The sequence below is a fragment of the Schistosoma haematobium genome, chromosome 1 (genome assembly GCF_000699445.3).
Source record: "Schistosoma haematobium chromosome 1, whole genome shotgun sequence".
Classification (NCBI taxonomy): domain Eukaryota; kingdom Metazoa; phylum Platyhelminthes; class Trematoda; order Strigeidida; family Schistosomatidae; genus Schistosoma; species Schistosoma haematobium.
In genome coordinates this window covers 14,676,403-14,699,683 of record NC_067196.1, presented here as the reverse complement: position 1 = coordinate 14,699,683, position 23,281 = coordinate 14,676,403, and the positions used below count along the sequence as shown (strand labels likewise).

Sequence of the window (23,281 nt, the reverse complement as noted above, 5' to 3'; positions counted from 1 at the left end):
CGAAAGTATCGCAGGTTTCATGATCACAGTCTGAGTATATCTTGTCCAGGATACATGTCTACTTCGCTGGCCCAGTTGATGGAAATATTTGCCTACTTGCAGTTGATCCGCTTTCGAAATTGTCCAGAATTCGTCTCATGATGACGACAACGACGACCAAAGCACTACAGCACTAGGCTGAAATTTTCCCTGCACTGGATTACCTAGTGCAACCGTGTCGGATAACGGTCTGCAGTTCGCTTTCGGTCAGTTCTAAGTATTCTGCCAACGGCTTACCTTCAAACATTTTTGCTTCCGCATCACCGTCCACAGTCAAATGTTCAGGCACAAACGTTTTTGGGCACGCGATGAGAGAAATTGTTATATCTTATGGTTTTATGCCCTTGGTTCTTTGTTTTTCACCCCGTCTCCAATTTTATAAGGCTCGGTTTTACTTCGTCTAATGTTATAAGGATTAGGTTTTCATGTATTGGATGTTAATTGACCTTAGACGAATATCTACACTAGATTCACTCCCAGAGTCTATTCTACAGGACTTCAAAACAACTCAGATCAAGAACATGTGGTTAGCCTGACCACAACGTAAATATATTTCCACACCAAATACCCGGCACAACCCAACAACAATGAAATATCAATAATGAGTCCTAATAATAATAAGAATAAGGCAATATGTTACTCACCTGTCAGACTATCTACATGACTGACTAAGCAGACAGCCAATCATTATCATTCTCGCCCACGCTTCAGGAACTAAAACTGTTTTCAAAATGAATTAAGGCAGGAACATCGTCAAAACAGGTATGTGGTTGTTGGAGTACCACATGCGGTTTCACGAGGCATATTACTTTATACTTATTTTTCACTTCAAATAGTTGTCGCTTGACGAACATCTTCAGTCTTCCGGAAGTCAACAATTGGCGCTGAACGGCAAATCTAAATAAGAAACTTCACCCCTGCATTATGAAAGCTCGTAGAAAGATGAAGACTACAACACACGCTGCTGTTTTTTTCTTTTATACAGTAATCTGTGATCATTATCACTAGGGAGTGTACTCATTCTATACCTCGGATAAGAGTATAAACTACACAAGTAACAGAAATATTAGTAATGTAAGACTTAACCGAGGGAATAGTAGGTTAACCACTATGGATAAACTACTTCCTATCTGGACTCAAGACAAAAGTATTGGTTAAACTGTCTTGAAAAATACTTCTCAGAATCCCTCGGTATACAAAATTAACACCAGTGTATGTCTGCGAAACTCTCCAGTTGTGTCAGTATCGGTCTTGTTATAAGCCGACGAGTGGTCACTCACACTATGGAATACAGCTAACCCACAGACATCTTACCTGGGAAGAAATTTAGATTGAGAATCATTGATATTCTACAAACTAGGATGAAATATTTCCTAGACCACTGTTCAAGTTTTATTAATAAAATAACCGAACAACTAAATATGTAATCAGCCAAAAGATTTCTTTTTTATCTTCATCACTTACAAAAAGGAGATGCTAAAGCAAAACCAAGTCGATCGACATTAGTTTTCGTACAGTGTTTTATTACGAAAACACTACCGAAATGAACCTCTATATATGTGAACACAATAATATGAAGAATGAATGGATTGGTGGCATTGGGAACAGTTGGCCAACTTATTTCTGTATTTTTATTAGAGGGCAGCAAAGTAGTTAAGTATAAATATTGATGGAAACTGGAAGCATTTTGTAAAAAACGAATGCTTAAATCCTCAAGTACTTAAAACGACACAGAACACCAACTTGAATGAATTCGCTAAACATTTTGATGAGAATGCATGCCTTTTACTTGAAACTTCACTACGGGTGACTGACTGAAGGAACAAACAGATACATCTTGAAAATAAGGAATAGAAATAATACTTGTTTTCGTGATTTCCTAATCAATATAAAATTGTATTTTTACTCAATGGGATATCACAAAAATATATTTATAATTAACTTGCTATTGATGTTCAATTTATTTGAAGCTATCGCGTAAAATCTTGGCATTGATACCAAAAAAATGAAAAGTACGAAGTAATGGTAAAGATCAATACCCAAAAGGAAATGAATACAACTGCATTCCATCCATAATAAGTTGAGTCTCAAATAATTGATTACAATTATCGTGTATGTTTACACCGCAAAACATTTTCTATTTAGGAGGAAAATAAAAACTAACAGAACTTTGTGATGAATGAATTTAGTCTTATTCTCGTGATTTACTTAATTAGAATCAAATACGTAGAGACTGAAACATTGAAATATATAGAATTTCTTAATGGAAACAGTAAACTTGCACAATTTGATCGTATGCCAACTTGTTATTTATGAACGATACATATTCTCAAATATATTAGACGTTAAAACTCGTCGTCTCTTATATTATATTCACATCACAGAACTTTCAGTGAAATAATGAAACACATATGTATAATATCTACAATATTTCGTGGAAAAAAATTAGTCGCTAATATAAAAAAATAGATTCCAGTCTGAGCTAGTAAAAATAAATCAACGAAGTGGAATGTGATGATCTTATAAGTTCATTACATAAAAACAATTGGTCATTTGGTAATTGATATGAAAAATGGTTACAACAACAAATAAATTTTTCGGATGTACTTGCCTTTGTATTAAAAAATTGTTATCAAAGTATTTGTAAAAAAAATTATAAATAGAGTAATGTTAGTGTTTTCAAGTATTAATTCCTTTGTGTATTGTTTGTTTGAATACTGACATTGATGCTTAGGACTGGAATTGATCGGTTTTGCGGTGGTGGTGTTGTTTACGAAACTGAGAGGACGAAAAGAGAATGTCCGGCGCTCTAACCAGGGTGGTGGAAATGGAGGACCCAACAAGTAGAGTTGAATAACCCTGACTCCGAACCAATGGCGTACATGGGCATATGAACCTATTGTTGGTCACCAGCTATCATAGGGCTGCATCTCCTAATGGTGCTTCACTGAGTTGTAAAATATACCTCTAGGTCAAATGCTCGAAGTGATACCCCTAAGAAAACCAACTTCAGTTTAGACACCCGGACAGTGTCACAACCCTCACACAAACCAATGATGACCGCTACTAGTCTCATTGTTAATGTGTAGTGTATATGTATGTAGTGCCCTCTTGGACCAATGTTTATGCGTTCAAATAAATAAATTGATCAGCCTCTTACTGACATTCAGTGCGGATAGCCTCGATATCGCATTATGTTATTACATTGCAATCTAATATATAATTGTTGATAAATATGGGGTTCAATGATAACTTAGTATTTGTGGTGGACGATAGCAAGTGATTGATATGTCACCTTAAATTTATGGGCAGAATTAAAATGAAGCGAATTTCTATTTCAACATCATACAACTTAGCTCTCTATTTACTAGCTGTGTAATAATAATAATATAACGAACAAAGCTTCTTAATGAATTCAACAAACACCATTATTGTAAAAAAATTGTAACTAACAGTGTATTAACGGAAATAATTACATTCAATGGTCATGACTAATATTTCGTTAATAGAAAAACGTAAATCACTTTAATAAAATAAATTTAATAAAATCCCACTACAGTGAAAATGGCTATATAAAAAGTCTTCTTCATCTGTTTGTTATTTCTGACTAGTAGTGATCGAAACAATTATTTATAAGGACAGACGAAATTAGGAAGACAAAATTAAAGGTAAAATAAAACGACAAAACCACATGTTAAATGTAATTACCATTGATATTATAATGTTAAACGAGAACAGTGACAGGAGAAATTATATACATATATGAGAATTATATATATATGCTGGCAAGATAAAAGCAATAACAACAAGGCTGGCCAAAAGATTAGTTTGTAATCATCACTGATAGACAAATAAGGAGCAAAGAAATCTCTTAAAATTTGGAAATTAAAAAAACCGGAATGTATCACATATAGGTTAGTAAACAACTTTTGTTAGTGAAAGCAGGCAGAGAAAAAGTAATTCCTACTACATATAACCTAATGTTAATGATGTGATTGCGAAAATTTATACATGTACTTACTTTTTAAGTAAGTTAACATCATTATCAATAATAACAACGGATATTATAATGAATTATCAACATTTTTCATTATCATCAAGATAATCTGCTAAAAATAGTCTAAATGATTCTTGACCACTTTTAGCGTCAACAGTTGATAAGAATTCTGACTCCAGTAGTTGAACATAATTCGGTCTATCATCCTTGTTCTTCATAAGACATGAATCAATAAATTTACGTAGTGAATTTGGATAACAACTTGATTCTGGCAATTGTGGTGATGGTTCGTGAACAACCTTAAAGTAGAACCACATCAATTAGATTATAGTTTTTTTTAGTAATCATATGATTGACAAGTTTAAATGAATGTACACAGAAATAACTTATTGATTTAGTTTTTGATATTTCAAATAATCTTTTATAAATCCAACTTACAGAATTGTTTAAGCCAATCACGATTTTCAAGATACGTTATACATCTTAGTGCTTACTCTGGTATGATATAACATTGTGAGAATCGTTTTTAGATCCTACTGATAAGAACGCAGTGAAGCTTTCATTGGATTGGCGATCAAATATATTTTTATAAATCGTAAACGATAAGTCATGCACTTGTGTCCATACTTCTGAAATTTTAAGTGAAAACTTATAAAATAACCTATCATCTTTTAATCAAAACAACCATACATTCTACTAGTTTATTTTGTTGTTATTTGACTATTATGTGAACAAAAAAGTCCCTAATATTTTTTTCGTGGACTTTGAAAATGTCACAGATCAATAGGAATTTTTTTAGATCATTTAGTCTAGATGTGGATCGTAACGTGGCATTTATTAAAATATTTGACAACAAACGAGAACATTTGAACACAATGAAGGAGAAACTGAGGACGGTTCACATCTCAATTGTAAGACGATGTTGTAGGGTGCGTTTACGACGGCACACTTGAATAGCTAAAATGAAATGGTTGAATAAGTTGACTAATTCACTTATTTAGTGGCGGATAAAAATGTCATCAAAAAACTTTGTTAAGATGTCCAAACGACAATCAAATAATTGTTGTAGGTTACGTACCACCTAACTTTGACAAGAATGCCGAAGATGAATGGGATAAGGTTATATGCATTGGATCATTTATGTCTTTCAAGCTACTTCAGCCGGAGTACATTCGCCCTAGGTCCCACAAACTTGTACTTAGAAGTCACATGATTCGTCAGGTAAAAGAATATGAAGATCATCATCATACTTTAAAATAATACAACCTGAATGTGATAGCTTACAATAAGTTGGAAAGCTGTTAACGCCTTTGGTTATCACACTAATATGGTAGTGTTTAGATTTCTAAGTATTTTATCACAATGAATTGCATGAAATAAGCAATTGAAGAAAAAGTTTCTGCCAGAGTTTTAAGTTTTATTACTAACTAGTAAACCACTGGAATAATTGGCGATTGGTTAGTAATATACATGTTCAGATGAAATGCCTAAATAAAAAGCCCCGAATCGCCATCACGTTGATTAATAGGCGGGATAGGGATTATTCTACGAATGTAATTATTCGTAATAAAATAAACTTCCAAATACAAATGGAATGTATGCTAATCGATAAAGAAAGATCTATGAACGTTAGATAAGATTGGACTGTTGAGTTTTGCACTAGTGGATATGATATGACGTCATTTGAGTAAAGGATGACTACAGAATTATAGAGACATTAAAAAACGTAATTACCTGGACCAATTGCTGAAATACATTTTGCGATTGAGGATAGCAAGGTTTTCCAGTTGCTAATTCAAGTACACTCAAACCAAGTGACCATACATCTGAACGAATACAAAACCCTTCATTCTCTCGTGTATTAATTCGCTCTGGAGCTAAATAAGCTCTTGTCCCTATGTTGGTTAGTGCGATTGAATTTTCTAAATCGGCTGATATTCCAAAATCACAAACCTTATTCATAAAACGGAAACAAAGAGAGTTAAAAAGTTATGCAGTAATTGAACTTCAGGTTGAAAATATTCCCGTATCACAAACAATTAATTTATTTAATGAGAAAATACAATACATAATTAAAGATAATAGCTAATGCAAATTTTTCCAACTTTTTGTCTTACCTTTACTCGGCCTTGACAATCTGCAAGCATGTTTGAAGGTTTTACATCACGATGTATAACCTCAAGTTGATGTAGATATTCAAGAGCCTCAACAACCGATAATACAATGTACGCTAGGACGTCAGTAGGAAAAGTACGACCACGGTTGTAAACCTATGAAGAGTAATCATGGAAACGGAAAGTGAATACATCTACTTATAACCCAACATTATAGCATGTAGTGATAAATATTTAAAAAACATAAAAATGCCGTACTTTATCTATTTCATCAATGAAGAAACGAATGTTAAAATACCTTATCATTATTGTTTGACAAACTCACTTCGACTAAAAGAGGTGGCGTATTCCTGTAATCTAGCAACATTAAGTGAATACACATTGAAAGGTAACTTTTGTGAAAGTAAATTATCTTGGTCTTACTCCTACCAGCAATCGCTGATACTTCATAAAGATTCAAAAATAAGCTTCCCAAACAATATATTTATTAAAGATAACACAATAGGATCCTGACTTTACAGTTTTAATAATGAACTGCAAGACGTGAACTCCATTTTCATTTGAGTTGGTCGATAAACCATTGGTGTAAAACTCATGCTTTGTACACAAATCAATGAATACTTGATAAACTGCACTAACTGATGATCTTAAAATAACAGATAGAAAAAATTATACTAAAATTTTAGAATATACCTATCCAAGCTGCCATACATCACATAACTAGTGTGATAGGAAATTCATAAAACGAGAAAAGAAAAGGGACGAAAACAATCATGCTATCAGTGGCAAAGAACTAGAGACAAACAATGTGTACTTGGAGAAAGTAAAGTGCGCATGTATGTGTATCAAAACAACACATATTGAGATATATACCTCGAAGTCTATTACTAGTTTGGTTGTCTGTAAAGCTTTAGTCAGGAAGTCAGCAACTGCCTACATGGTTCATGAAAGAAGTCAATCGCCTTGATAAATTGACATTATGTTTTGATTAGACCACCCATAATCTATTTTTAGCCCAACCCTACCATAGTCTGAATAGGAAATTAACATTAGATGGACGCATGTAATATATATCCTAACCATTAGACAAGCAAACTTTTACACATACTTTTATTTCATCACTCATCGACAGTCTGATGTGATTTTTCAGTTGAATGAGGCCGATTTTCTATTACGAATACGTTAGACATGTAGTGAACGAAAACGTAGGTACGGTAAATCAATTTATTGTTTTATGCAAAATCAAACAGTTCCTTTGTAAAATAGGGTAATCATACATTAAAAACATCATTTGCGTATCTTCCTTGAGTTGCCCTTTACTTCCTTCATTATTCTTCAAATCCTGTTGTTATTCCAACTGTCTTGTTTTCCTTCACTTAATTTCAATCTTCTGGTACGCATTACAATTACAATTCCTGCTACGCACTACTTATGTATGTCCACACCATAAACGCAGCTTGCAAACTGGTACTAAAACGCTCTCAAATTGTTGGAGAAACTTCCTAAAGTGCTTAGAATTTAAATATTACTAATACGATGTATGGTGTACACAAGAAGTGAATTCAAATGAAAATAAACAGGAAATTCGAAACCTGAAATGTGTCTTAATTTAGTAATAACGTAAAGTGATATAACAAAGTCATACAAAATGTTACACCCATCTGGAAACAACTCACTTTCTTTAGTAGTTTGTCCAAAGATGTATCCATTAACTCCATAACAATAAGAACATCACCTTCACAAAACAGACCACAGTAACAAGTAACCACAGATCGGTGATTACAGCGTGTACCAACAGCCAATTCTCGAGAAATAAGAGGTCTTGAGAGGTAATTGAGATGGACGGAAATGTGTTTGACAGCAAAAACGTGTGACGTGGGTGTATGGATCATTTTTTCTACTCTTCCATAATACCCAGATCCTGAAGAATAGAGGTTAAATGGCTACTGAAAACCCAAGCAAATTCATGATGAAGAATGAATACAGGAGACAATCATCGAGTACTTCCATTAATCAACATAAATTATCCGCTGAGAATACAATTATTGTTAAGCCATATCAATAACTATATCTGGATTTGGTAACATTTTGAATTTCGATACATAAACTCATCAGTTGAGATGGCTGGAACACGTGTTACGTATGCCCAACCACCGACTGCCTCGACGTGCGATATTCAGTGGTATAGGAGTAGGTTGGAAGAAAGTTAGGGGCGGCCAGACCAAAACATGGCACAAGTCCATGAAGTCACTGACAAGTAGACTGAGTCATGTTGGTAGGTGTAGACTACCTGGTTGAGGACCGCGAGATGATAGCAACCGATGGTTAGAGACCCTGAATGACATGGCTCGAAATCGTTTGCAATGGCGCAGGTGCATACATTCTTTGTGTTCTCCCAAATTTTGATCTCCTTATTCCTCCTTGTCTCTTTTTTTTCTCTTCCCAAATTTCTTTCACTGTATTATGCTCTTTAAATAACATCTCCAAACCCTAATTTTCCCGATTACTGCTTATACTCTTATTACCTCTACCACTACGGGATTTGAATCGACCACTGCATCTCTGTGCTGATGTGGTGTGGCAACTCGAACTGATGTACGTACGTACGAAGTTCTACGTTGTTACTGACTGACTGACTGAAAAAACATATTAGGTTTATTCAACAACAGTGAGGGACAAATAATCGTGTATCATCATCTGTCGGATGAATTACACGTAGAGTAATGAAATTATGTAAAACCGATGTTTCAACAGACTAGTGAATTCAATATATATTGGATAACATCATTAAGATAAAAGAACTGCATTCACAATTAACTGAGTTAAAGGAAATAAATTTTTGCAGTAGCAGTGATTTAACCAGAATGTGTCATACGCCACTTCCCAAGTTGATATGAATACTTGAATCTTCAGTAAATAAATCGAATCATGACTTTTGACTAATAGCTCATCAGCAGTGCGTTGACATCGTCTTTCATGCAACAGAACTCCTTCAACGTAGCCGAAATACATATGTTAAGAAAGTGAAACATAAGTTACAGAAAGGCTCATCCCGAATCAAAATAAAGAAGTGTTGAAATTCTATTAAGTTGTATGGTGAATTTTATTTGCTGAAATAGTGAATAGAGTAAACTGGTCTATTTTTACATTATTTTAACACTACGACTTCAAGCAGTATACATGGTATGATCAATAGTTTGGATCATACGAATATATAACCTAGAAAAACATGCTAAATGATAGTAAAGTGTGAATTTTAGAAGACAGGCAAAAACATTATTAACATTCAGTGACTGATTCAGAAATCCTTAACTCCTAACCGTTAGGAAAGAAAAACAAACCCGATGAGCTAAGTGGAAAGTATGTTGGTAAAGTAAAATAAGTTGATAATAGGAAGAATTAAACTTTGTGCTACTATGAGGACGTTTACAGAAACCGGTTGCAAGGCAATCAACAAGACAAGATTTACAAAACTTAATCCTAGATTTATTTGAACACATAAATATTGGTACAAAGGGGCACCGAGTACATATGCGTCACACAAGTCACTTGAATTGCGAGTGATCTGCGATACTGCCTAGGTGCCCAAACCGAAGCAGGTTGTTTTCTTACGGGGCCACACCCGTAGCCTTTGATCTAAAGGTCTGATCCACAAGTCAGTGAAGCAGCGTCAGGAGATGCAATCCCATGGTAGCTGGTGACCAATAATTGGTTCACACGCCATTTGTTCCCTCAGGAACCTAGAGCCCATGTGGACAAAATATTATACCGCATACGCTCACCTTAAGAACAGAAAGGATACAAATGAATTTCAAGAGACCGTCTTGACTTATGATTTCATGCGAAAACATTATGTCACAATAATTAATATGCACCGTACGGACATTTTAAGAGTAAGAAAATATCAACATCTTAAAAGGTCGGAAATACTCATGCTAAAAGGGGTCCACTGGCAGCAAGAAGTCTGGTGTGAGCGAAACAATCTGCGAGGATGATGGGATGCCAATCACTAACATCCATCGACGTCTTGGACGATGGGCAGAATTTTTCGAAGGGCAGTTCAACTGGCCTGCCGTTCCGGCACCATCGGTCAGACTGTCCTGCCCTCCATGGCCGGTGACGACTGATCCACCAAATGAGGCGGAAGTTCGCAAGGAACTCCTACTCTTGAAGCGTTACAAATCACCTGGCCCACATGACTTACCTCCGGCTCTTTTTAAAGATGGTGGTGACTTTCTGACTAAGGAATTGACGACGTTGTTTACAAAGGTTTGGGAACTAGAGAGTGTACCAACGTCATGGAATGAGTCGATAGTTTTCCCTATCTTTAAAAACGATTCACGTCGTTCCTGTAACAACTATCAGGGGATAAGTCTACTTTCGATTGGGTCCAAGCTATTGGCTTCCGTCATACTTCGTAGGTTGTTCGAAACCCGAAAAAAATGAACTCGCGAGGAGCAGGCTGGTTTCGTTCTGCTAGAGGATGTATTGATCATATCTTCACCCTCCGCCAAATGTTAGAACATCGCCATACTTATCAAAGGCCAACAATCGTAGTGTTTCTTGACATCAGGGCTGCCTTCGATTCGTTGAATAGAACTGTTCTGTGGGATTGTCTATTGAAGAAGGGTGTGCCTGAGAAGTTTATTAACATCCTAAAAGCCCTATATACAAACACCTCAGGCAGAGTGAGGGCATACAACCACCTCTCTCCATTGTTCCATTCGAGCAGTGGGGTTAGGCAGGGTTGCCCAATCTCACCATTCCTCTTCAACTTTGCCATTGATGACATTCTGGAAACAGCTCTGATGAATGTAAGTAATGGCAGTGTGGATCTGTTGCCTGGAGAAAGACTTCTCGACCTTGAGTATGCGGACGATATTGTCTTACTGTGCGATAATGCCCAAGCCATGCAATCCGCACTCAATCAGTTGACAATTAGAGTCTGTAGGTATGGTATGTGCTTCGCACCTTTGAAGTGCAAAGTACTTCTACAAGACTGGCAGGATTCTAATCCTATACTTACTCTGGATGGTGAACAGATAGAAGTAGTCGAGAAGTTCGTGTATCTGGGTAGCTGCATAAGTGCTGGTGGTGGCGTGAGTGATGAGATCGATTCACGTATAATGAAAGCCAGAGCGGCTTATGCCAATCTGGGCCACCTTTGGCGCCTTCGTGATGTCAGTCTGGCTGTAAAAGATCAGATCTACAACGCGTCGGTGAGAGCAGTTTTGCTCTATGCTTGTGAAACCTGGCCTCTCCGAGTTGAGGACGTTAGACGACTCTTTGTGTTCGATCATCGTTGTCTCCGAAGGATCGCTGGCATCTAGTGGTAACACCATGTCAGTAATGCAGAGGTTCGGCATCGTGTGTTCGGGCACAAAGATGATAATGCAATCGATGTCACCATCTTGAAACACCGACTTCGGTGGCTTGGACACATCTTACGAATGTCGTCCCAGAGAATTCCACGTCGTGCATTATTTGCCGACTCTGGGACTGGTTGGAAGAAGCGGAGAGGTGGTCAGTGTATGACATGATGCCGTGGCATGAAAGAAAGCTGCAAAGGACTGGCTTCTGTTGGTCCTTCACGACTCCCTGGTTGGGGTCCGAGAGATGGTGCTACACAGTGGCTATAGACGTTATCAGATATGGCTCAGAATAGAAGCCAGTGGCGATCCTGCTGTAACCTTCTTTTACTTTCTTCATAAAACGTGGTTGTATCTTCCATAACTGAAAGATCACTTCTGATTGTACCTTTCCGTTTCCTCCATTATTATTATTACTACACTACCTTACACTAATCTGTTCGTTGTTGTTCTTTTTTTCTCTCTTCGAATTCTCATTGTTTTGTGTGGCGCATACATATTTGGTGCCCTCTGGTACCAATATTTATGTGTCCAAATAAATAGATAAATAAACGTACTAATTATACCAAGTAGTTTTAGATGACAAATCAAGGTCGAAAACCAAACAAGTCCTCCGATTAATACAACAAAGAAATCAAACGTAACACATCTGAACAATTTTAAAATCTAAACTTAAGATGGAACCTGATTCAAATCTATATCCAAAACAAACATGATCATGTGAAAAACCATTAGAAAATGAGTGGCAATAAACTCCACTTTCACAAATTTAATCCTGCACTAGGAGATCAAGTAAAATGGAGCAAGAATTATTGTTTTCATTGTCGTAATCCATGATGTAAGGCGTATTTTGCTACTTGTTGGTTTTGCTGGCTTATATGAAATATGTAAAGTTTTCTACGATGAAGATACTACTCTATTACGCTAGTGTCAAGTGTACGGCAGTCAGTTCTGACGGAAGAAAAGTCACAACATAGTGGACGTGCTTCCAAGTAATTCTATAATAGAATTTATCTCGAAATATCTACAATTCAGTGACTAAATAAACTAAAACATAACCGTAATTACTGACAGCGACACACTTGAATGACTCAAAAACGTGGAATTTATTCCCAGCTGTTAATACTACATGAATGTAAACATGACCATTATTTCAGTTTGTGATACATTAAGTTTACGTAACAGTGTTGAGTTTTAAAACCACCCGAAACTGAAGAATGGAAATGCTCCCTCGATACGTTGTTTTCAGATTCAGATAACGTAATTGTAGCTATAAATGACATTCGATCGCACGAAAAATACATATAATTAGAAAATATGGAATTAATCATAAATCAAAATAGTAGAAACAAGGGCACAAAAGTCACCTAGATGAGCTAACTTCCGTAAATCCTTTGCGTGTATTGTAATGTCTTCGGAACCTAGTAACATTTTTGCCTCTTCTTTTAATCCCAAGGGAAACAGTACAGGATCACGCACTGGCTGTCTATAAAAATAAGAAAAGTACATGAGTCTCGGGAATATTTGAACCAAGATCCTCTTACATCAAAAGCATTTGATTAAGTAATTGGTAAATGAAGTCTGTAAATAAAAAATGTGGGCTTCGTATTATCCGAGTTTGATTCGTATTCGCAAGACAGACAAAAGCTTGTACCACAGCTTACTATTCATAGTAAAACGAAAATATTCGGCAAAGATGTTTAATAGACAGGAACCAACTGCATATAACATCATTATTATGTTTCATATCACTATTGCTATCAGTGTTCGTTCGACCATCAAAATCGGGTATAGAGCTTTAGTGCTTTCAACATCGCTACAAAACGACCATTTCACCAGGCGTTTTGGATTCACAGATCAAGGAGAACATGAGACAACGATAGAGGTTACTGGTGCATTGGGTTGGTCCAACCGCCTTCCAAAGCTTCAGGAATTTCTGAAAAAATAATTTGATTAGTTGACTAGTTAAAGTCAATACTGTCCCTAATGATGACTGAGATGAAACAGAAAATCTACTATTTGATCACAGAAATATTGCCAGCATCTGCTGGCATCACCGGGTAAGCAATAATGAGGTTAGATACAAGGTATTAGGGAATGATGGTAAATCAGTTGATGAGGTTGTGAATATTCATCGACTGAGATGGTTAGGCAACGTGTTACGTATGCCTGAACACCGATTACCACGACACGAAATGTTGACAAGTGTTGGAGATGGTTAGAAGTTAGGGGCGGCCAAACTAAAAGTTGGCATCAGTCATCGAAGTCACTAACTTCTGGTTTGAGCTATGTTGGTAAGTGCAGACTACTTAGTTGAGGTTCACGTGACTGTTGGAGACACTGGGTGACATGGCTCAGAATCGATCAGTGGCGTCGGTGTATACATTCTTTGTCTTCCCTTCCGCTTTATATTTTTGTTTTTACGAACAAGTTCTTCCTTTATGTATATCTTTATACACAATCTTTCTTTCACGTATTACTACCATCGAAGTAACTACTCCTATGAATTTGATGTCTACTTTGTTATGCTAATGAGTTGTGGCAACTTGGGCTGATGCATATATGTGCCTGGTCCTACATTGTAGCTGACTGACTGAGTGGGTTCGCCAGATCTTGCATTTTTTGTGTGAAAATAATGTGAGAACAAGATCGTGGAACTTCAGTTTACTCATCAACCGAACGAAGCGGACAAACAAGCTTCATACGATTAAAAAAGCTATTTGCTTATAATCCGAAATTTGCTATAAGTTCCGATTGAGTGTGTGTAAAATTCTTACAGTATTCTGCAAGCAAATGCTATGATCATAAATTCTACACTGTTCAACGAAGGATTTCGAATTTACTTCTATTACGTGACATTAGGTTGGTTGAATCACTTCAGGACACTTTTGTTGGCCTACAAAATACGAGATTCGCATAGCATAATCGGAATTCAGAAATGTTAATTGAAAGTAGTGGACAATAATACGTTTAAGCATGATCTGTTACAGCTTATCCATTGAGTTACGGATGAAGCAACTCACGAATTAAATTGGAGGTGATGATGATGGAAGATAGCTCTAGATAAACATAAGTTGACACCTGTGTGAATTTGAAAATAATCACTGCTACCCAACATGTCCATTCAGTTTTAAAGAAAGAATTATTAGGAATAATGCAAAATATGCCTTAGGTGAAAAACCGGTTACAATATATCTTGTGTAATCCACCACTCTCGTTATTCTGAACAGCTAATTCAAACCATCAATAGTTAGTCTAATAGTTACACTAGCTAAAATAATTGTTACTTGAGATTTCATCATGCCATATAGGTAATTAGGAAACAGAAAAAAAATTAAAATTTAGGTTCTGGGGGGGACAGTAGTACTGATAACTATCCTGGGGTATGCTGCCTTACCGCAGACAGAAGAATGAATTAAGGTAGGTGTGTTGTATGTCACAACACGTTTCATTGATTTCCAAAACCGATAGTAAGGTATAAATGCCGTGAAGTCTACGGAATAAAATAAAAAGAAGGTACTTACAACAATCTGTGTAAGACTATATCCAATTAGGTGCCTTTTGGGATGTTATCTCGCCAGCAGATTGACGAGAATAATACCAACTCAAATTGTGTTTTTTAAGAAGTGCTTTTCCATGACGTGTGTTTCAAAGTAAAAAGAAATTGAGATGTAATTAAGGTAAGCTCATGGGCTTGAGTTAAGTAATAGTCGTTCTGTCTACGATTTGGATAAAACCGTAGTACTGCTAATTCTCAAACCCGATGTGACCCAAAAGTAAAGTTTCCATGTTGCTGAATTACACTGATTTTTAAAGTTCAACTCAAAATACTTGTCTGTTTGTTATAAATGAAGTTGGCATTCATATATTTCATGTACGAAAAACAAAAATCAACAGTGAGGCACCAGGAAAGGGGGTTACACTGAGTAGCGCTATAAACCGAAATACATTGAGTTTTGAAAGAATGCGTACACACCATAATATGGCACTCATATTTAACACCCATCTTACAATTATACAAAATAAGATTCCCTAAACAGGATTTGAAAAATCGGCAAACTTCCTGAAACCTTTTGCTTACCCAAAATTAAATATGCAAATGCAAACTTTCTAAGATACCTCTATTCTTTTCATCAAAAATCGTTAGTGTGGCTCAATGAATGATTCTAACACATATAAATCAGTTAACGATGAAATTGACAAACAAATACCATAATTAAAATAACCCACTGTCATTGAATAGAAATAAAAATTTAGCGAAAATCTTTTCGACGAAATCACTTACTCAAGTTGTACATTCGTATAGTTGTAAAGTAAATATGTCTATAAAGGATAGAAAAGATTGCATCATGAATTGATACGAGACTCTAAATATCAATATTATCTTTCATAATTCTGACCGGTGGATTCTTTTCACTTTCTTATTCTTCTCTGACCCTTCATTATTACGCAGTCTCACTTCATATTTAGTCTCGTATCACTTCATGATGCAACCTTTTCTATCCTCCTATTGAAACACCAAAGCTATGAATCTGGAAATACAGTAACGAGCTTTCACCCTCAAATACCTGGAATTGAATACTCATAGAAATTTATGCAAGCGAACTTTGATGCAATTTAACAGCTCCCATCCTTTTAACTGGGAAAAACTTGATTGGTAATCGCCTCAATAAATTACGTAAAAAAGGCTTAAGGTCAGCCACCAAATTCCAAAGAACCTTTTGAGCTCATTCCAGAAGTATTTTGAGAGTTGCCTTATTTGGCTTAACAAGCCCTAACTTTCTAAAGAATACCTTAAGTCAACCGGATAGAACCAGATGCTAGAAACCATCTCATGCATCTAGTGATGAGACTTATTTGAATCAACCCATTGAATACACCAACAGAGAAAGTTATCATGTTTTGAGGCAGAAAACTTTATATGATTAAAAAGTAGGTAATCAGTTGACAAATTACTGATTTAAAGACTTGAACATCTTCGTATGACTTTGTAAACTTTCTGTTTTAGAAGGCAAGCAAAGTGAGAGCATTTCAACTCTAAATTCACCGGTCAGTTATTTGAAGATTTCAACCAGGTCACCTCAGATCTTCGTAATGATAAAAAGAGTCAATCGTCTGACGACAATTTAGAGATTGTAGTCATTTACATTTTTCACAACACGTCTTATTTGAAAATCAACCAGCTCATTTTATGCAATGCACCTGTTTCGGAGATAATCTTAAAACTCAAAATATCGAGAAAACAAAGTGAATAAAACTTCATCAATACGATCTTCTAAAAGCCATATCAACTGTCTTCAACCATTGGCTACGATAATCATAAAGATTTAATATGCAGTCTACAAATAACAACATAGCCCAGTTCAACAGTCAATAACTTCATGAATTGATGCCACGTTCTAATTTGATCCCTCTGGTTTTCTTTAAACCTACTTCTGAATTAATAAGCATTACTCGTCGGGATATGCGGTGGTGTCAAGTAACCGGTGAATAACCACAATGTTGCTAACTTGATGGTCCAAACATATGCGTGCAATACTTTGAAGGTATCTATGATTAAATACTGGCAATCTAACAATATTCTCTGGTTTTGAAGGTCACATTTTACAGTCATAAAGTATGATAGAATGAACTGCAGAACAATATGTCTGTCCTTAGAATATTTGAAGTGCACCTCGACGACATTAAAGATCAATTCTACGAGCGGCTGCAGTCAATCATAGAGAAGTGCCCAAGAAACGACCTCACCATTCTGATGGGAGATCTAAATGCCAAGGTCGGAATAGACAACACTGGATATGAAGATATTATGGGACGACATGGACTGGGAGAGAGGAACGAAAATGGAGAAAGATTTGCAAATTTGTGTGCATTCAACAAATTAGTCATAGGAGGCACAATATTTCCACACAAACGTATACACAAGGCTACATGGATCTCACCGGACCACACTACAGAGAACCAGATAGACCATATTTGCATCAACAAAAAATTCCGAAGGACAATGGAAGATGTGAGAACCAGGAGAGGAGCTGACGTAGCTTCAGATCACCACCTAGTTGTAGCCAATTTAAAACTGAAGCTAAAAAAGAACTGGACAAGTGGACAAACAGCACTACAAAGGTTCAATACAGCCTTCCTTCGAGATACTGACAAACTCAATGAATTCAAGATAGCTCTCAACAACAGGTTCCAAGCCTTACACAATCTACTGAAGGAAGAAGAAACTACCATGGAGGACAACTGGAAAGGCATCAAAGAAACATTGACTTCAACGTGTCAAGAGGTTCTGGGCCTAAAGAAACACCATCATAAGGAATGGATCTCTATAGAAACACTGGACAAGATCAAAGAAAGGAAGAACAAGAAGACAGAAATTAACAACAGCCAAACACGAGCAGAGAAAGTCCAAGCACAAGCTGAATACATAGAAGCAAACAAGCAAGTGAAGAGGAGCATTAGAGCCGACAGGAAGAAATACGTGGAAGAATTAGCAACGACGGCAGAAAAAGCTGCAAGAGAAGGAAATATGAAACAGCTCTACGATACAACGAAGAAACTATCAGGGAAATACAGTAAACCAGAGAGGCCGGTCAAAGACAAAGAAGGCAAGCCAATCACTGAAATTCAACAACAGCGAAACAGATGGGTAGAATACTTCGAGGAACTCCTGAATAGGCCGGCTCCAATGAATCCACCGAACATCGAAGTAGCACACACAGATCTTCCTATAGATGTCAACCCACCAACGACGGAAGAAATTAGAATGGCCGTCAGACAAATCAAGAACGGGAAAGCAGCAGGATCCGACAACATACCAGCTGAAGCACTGAAATCAGACGTCGAAGTAACCACAAGCATGCTTTACCTTCTATTCAAAAAGATTTGGGAGGAGGAACAAGTGCCAATGGACTGGAAAGAAGGACACCTCATCAAGATTCCAAAGAAAGGAGATCTGAGCAAATGTGAAAACTACAGAGGCATTACACTACTGTCAATACCAGGGAAAGTCTTCAACAGAGTGTTGCTGAACCGGATGAAGGATGCAGTAGATGCCCAACTTCGAGATCAACAAGCTGGATTCCGAAAGGATCGGTCGTGCACAGACCAAATTGCAACACTACGGATCATCGTCGAACAATCAGTTGAGTGGAACTCGTCACTATACATCAACTTCATTGATTATGAAAAGGCATTCGACAGTGTAGATAGGAGGACATTATGGAAACTTCTTCGACACTACGGAGTTCCTGAGAAGATTGTCAATATTATCCGGAACTCATACGACGGACTACAGTGCAAAGTAGTGCATGGAGGACAGCTGACAGATGCATTTCAAGTAAGGACCGGAGTCAGACAAGGCTGTTTACTCTCTCCCTTCCTCTTTCTTCTGGTGGTCGACTGGATTATGAAGACCTCGACATCTGAAGGAAAACACGGAATACAATGGACAGCTCAGAACCAATTAGACGATCTGGACTTCGCAGATGACCTAGCCCTCCTATCACGTACACGTGAACAGATTCAGATAAAGACAGCCAATGTAGCAGCAGTCTCTGCATCAGTAGGCCTCAGCATACACAAAGGGAAAATCAAGGTCCTCAAATTCAAAGCGGAGAACAGCAATCCAATCACCCTTGATGGCGAAACTCTGGAAGATGTAGAATCCTTCACATATCTGGGAAGCATCGTCGATAGACATGGAGGTTTAGATGCAGACGTAAAGGCGAGGATTGGCAAAGCAAGGGCCGCATTCCTACAATTGAAGAACATATGGAACTCAAAACAACTTTCAACCAATATCAAAGTGAGAATCTTCAATACGAACGTCAAGGCAATTCTACTGTATGGAGCTGAAACTTGGAGAACTACAACAACCACAATCAAGAAAGTACAAGTATTTATAAATAGCTGTCTACGCAAGATACTCAACATCCATTGGCCGGATACCATCAGCAATAGCCTTCTGTGGGAGAGAACAAACCAACTTCCAGCTGAAGAGGAAATTAGGAAAAGACGATGGAAATGGATAGGACATACATTACGCAAACCGTCAAACTGCATCACGAGGCAAGCTCTAACTTGGAATCCTGAAGGGAAGCGGAAAAGAGGAAGGCCAAAGAACACGTTACGTCGGATAATAGAAGCAGATATGAAAAGGATGAATTACAACTGGAAGGAGCTGGAAAGGATTGCCCAGGACAGGGTTGGATGGAGAATGCTGGTGAGCGACCTATGCTCCTTCACGAGGAGTAACAGGTGTAAGTAAGTCGACTACCTAAATGAAATGTTGGTAAAACCCGTTCAGAATTATGGATTCCATACTGAGATTTTGCCAGGCACTAACTCACTGATGCAACTCCCACGACTAGTGAAGCGGTCGACACACTCCTTATCATTAGTTTCGGACTTGACATAGATCAACCGCGAAGTCATATCGCGTTTTCAAAGAGAAATCCATCCCAAACACGTCAGTATTGTTATTCAATGTGATCAGTATCCTCATCAAACAGGACTATTCATACCCTTATTCTACGTTAATGAGTGGACCATCTGGAAGATCAAACTCCAAAATCTCAGAAGACACAAGCGTGATCTCCAAGAGGATCTGAATGACGAAGTTATATAAAATCAAGAAGTATCCAGACCTGGTTTACACTACTTGACGTGTCACGAAAGGCTCCGCACCAGCTTCTCAGCTTTTAATACTGCATGTAAATGAAGTCCCAAGTATAGTTGAGTCCCCAATGCTACTATACGCTGACGATGTAAAACTCTGGAGAAATAACAGGAGATGCAAACCCATGTGCATTTCGGGCGGACTAAGATGTTCTGGCCAGTTGATCTAAAAAATACCTGATGCTTATCGACGCCGCCAAGTGTCTACATATTTATTATCTATTTATTTGGACATAAATATTAGTACAAAGGGGCACCGAATACATACGCATCACGCAAGTCACTTGATTGTGTGTGGGCCGTAATACTACCCAGGTGCCCAGACTGAAGCAGGTGTCTACATGCACTTTCGGGATACAAAGGTAAGTAGATACGGCATAGGGGAAGAACCAGTGCCCGTAGTCCAGTCTCACAAGAATCCCAGGATGGCAGTGAGCCGTGACCTTAAGACCACGACCCACTACCGCGAGGTCGCAGCTAGGGGATCTAGAACTCTAAAAGTTTTAAGACAGACATTTACCAAGTTGGACACCAGTATGTTCTCTACCGTATACACAACCTTAGTGAGATCCAAACTTGAAAACTACGTTCAGACTGCAAGCTCCTGTCTAAAATGTGACTCGGATATCCTGGGAAAAGTGCAGAGGGCGGCTGCCCGTGCGATCCATGAACTCTTGGGCTTACAATACAATGAGCGGCTTGAGAATCTAGACCACTTTAGTATATACTACAGCAGATGAAGAGGTGATCTGATTTTGACGTAAAGAGCAATAAAAATGATTTTGGACGTAACACATCCGCTCTTTTTTTTCTACCAGATCAGGATATCTCAGAAGGCATAGTAGGAGAGTAGAAAAGCCAGGGACGAACAAAATACCCGTGGCATTCAGGTTTTCATATCATCAATTCTTGGAACTTATTACCCGAAGCAGTGGTGACCTCACATCCAATTGGCTTTTTCAGGGGAAGACTAAACGTTCATAGAAGCTTACTAGAAAAGAAAAGACAGGTCGTAGGCCTTCTAATCTATTTACGCGCATCTGAATCTAAACTTAATCTGGATAACACAATATATATTTGATTACTTATAAAACGAAAAATAAGTTCCTGAAGATAGACTAAAGTTAAACTCATGTACAGAAACCTAGATACTCACAGAGAAGGCACTTCCACATTGCTAACCGGCATGCTCAAGTTGCTATAACGCGAATCTTAGAAACACCCGCGAGAAAACACAAATCCGACTCAATCAGAAGGATAGTTAGTCGATCGACCTATGTTAATCCATTCAGCTTTTTTCTCGCAAAGTAATAGCTTATGCTCAAAAATATTTATTGATGGGGCTGATACAAGTCCTTTGAATATGGAGTTCCAGACACTGACTATTCGGTCAAAAGACAGAAACCCGCTCTGAGCTTATCAGATTGTGGTTTTTGGACTTTCTTTCTATGGCCTTGGAGAGCATTAGCTCTGGAGGGCGCAAAAAGATGCGATTTAGTAACATTCTATTCGTTATTAAAGATACGGGATGCCGATATAAAGTCACCTCACATTCTGTGGTACGATTAAGGTAAAGGTTCAGGTGTTTTGAGCGCCCATCGTAAAAGATTTGGGAACCACTTTTCACTGACTTTGCTCCCGCACATTGATGACTCTCATGTTTGTCAGTAACAGTAGTATGACTTGGATCAGTACCTTGGACACCGAACTCTAGGTGTGGTCTTACATAGATGGATTATAAAACCCGAAACAACTCTTCGTCAAAGCATATGAATGCTCGGTGAAGTGACCATAACGCCCGAAAACCCTTGGCAGCTACTGTATTGCGATGCATTGTTGTTTTGAATTCATGACTTATTGTTATAATTAAGTCTTTGTCATCTCGCACATATAAACAATCTACCGTTGACAATATACTGGTAACTACTAATCTGTTCGATATGCATGAGCACACTCTTTCTAGAAGTGATTTCTGAGTCTCGACTTTGGAACCATTTGGCTTATTCGTCTAGGTCGGCTTGAAGGCCAAGATGATCACCACCAGTACTTATTGTTCCCCGGATCTTGATATCATCTACAGAGGATAATAATTGACGACTTAAGCAGTCCCGGTAATTCATTGACACAGAGGGAAAATATATGACCTAAAATGATACCTTAAGGTGATAATAATAAGAGAGGCAGTTCAGTTAGGAAAAGTACAACGAGAAAGACATTACGTTCATTTTTATGAAGAAAGTAAAAGAAGGTTACAGCAGGATCGCCACTGGCTTCTATTCTGAGCCCTATCTGAGAACATCTCTAGCCACTGTGTTGAATCATCTCTAGGACCCCAATCAGAGTCGTGAAGGACCAACAGAAGCCAGTCCTGTACAGTTTTCTTTCATACCACAACACCATGTCATACACGAACCTCTCTGCTTTTTCCAACCGGTCCCAATATCGGAAAATGATGCACGACGTGAAATTCTCAAGGACGACATTCGTAAGATGTGTTCAAGTCACCGAAGTCGATGTTTCAAGATAGTTACACTAATTGAATCATAATCGCTGTGCCCGAACACACGGTGCCGAACCTCTGAATTACTAACATGGTGTTGCCACTGGATGTCAGCAATCCTTCAGAGACAACAATGATAGAACACAAAGAGTCGTCTAACATCCTCAACTCAGAGAGGCCAAGTTTCACAAGCATAGAGCAAAACTGCTCTCACCGACGCGTTGTAGATCCGACCTTTTACAGCCAGACTAACATCACGAAGGCGCCAAAGATGGCACAGATTGCCATAAGTCGCTCTGGCTTTCACCATACGTGGATTGACCTCATCACTCACGCAACCACCAACACTTACACCGCTACCCAGATACACGAACATCTCAACTAAATTAAAAACTACTCACCACCAAAAGTGAGTCTAGGCACAGGATCCTGTCAGTTTTGTGAAAGTACTTCGGAATCAGGATGTGCAAAGAACATGCCATAGCTACGAACACTGACTGTCAACTGGTTAATTGTGGATTGCATGATTTGGCTATCACCGCATAGTAAGATAATGTCATCTGCGTACCCAAGGTCGAAGTCT

General features: G+C 37.7%; 1 protein-coding gene across 2 annotated transcripts; it reads right to left on the bottom strand.

Moving 5' to 3' along the window:
- Nucleotides 1-1,983: 1,983 nt before the first annotated feature.
- Nucleotides 1,984-21,433, bottom strand: MAP2K6_3 (Dual specificity mitogen-activated protein kinase kinase 6). 2 transcript variants are annotated; one of them, XM_012943789.3, is made up of 6 exons: nt 21,355-21,433; nt 12,887-13,005; nt 7,827-8,071; nt 6,154-6,306; nt 5,771-5,989; nt 1,984-4,335 (listed from the first exon to the last, which is right to left on the bottom strand). In XM_012943789.3, the coding sequence occupies exons 1-6, from the start codon at nt 21,384-21,386 to the stop codon at nt 4,117-4,119; spliced, it is 987 nt and encodes a 328-aa protein (XP_012799243.1). In that variant the 5' UTR covers nt 21,387-21,433; the 3' UTR covers nt 1,984-4,116. The 2 variants fall into 2 exon arrangements, with proteins under 2 accessions (XP_012799243.1, XP_051073221.1); XM_051210953.1 differs by lacking the exon at nt 21,355-21,433 and adding an exon at nt 13,064-17,347.
- Nucleotides 21,434-23,281: the final 1,848 nt, after the last annotated feature.

What these genes read in the sequence shown, in the direction of transcription:
- MAP2K6_3 (XM_012943789.3), bottom strand. Translation starts at nt 21,386, where the DNA reads ATGCCGGTTAGCAATGTGGAAGTGCCTTCTCT. An exon ending in AATGTGGAAGTGCCTTCTCT is followed by an intron (nt 13,006 to 21,354) that starts GTGAGTATCTAG and finishes TTATTTTTATAG; the next exon opens with ACAGCCAGTGCGTGATCCTG. An exon ending in TATTTCAGCAATTGGTCCAG is followed by an intron (nt 4,336 to 5,770) that starts GTAATTACGTTT and finishes TTCTACTTTAAG; the next exon opens with GTTGTTCACGAACCATCACC.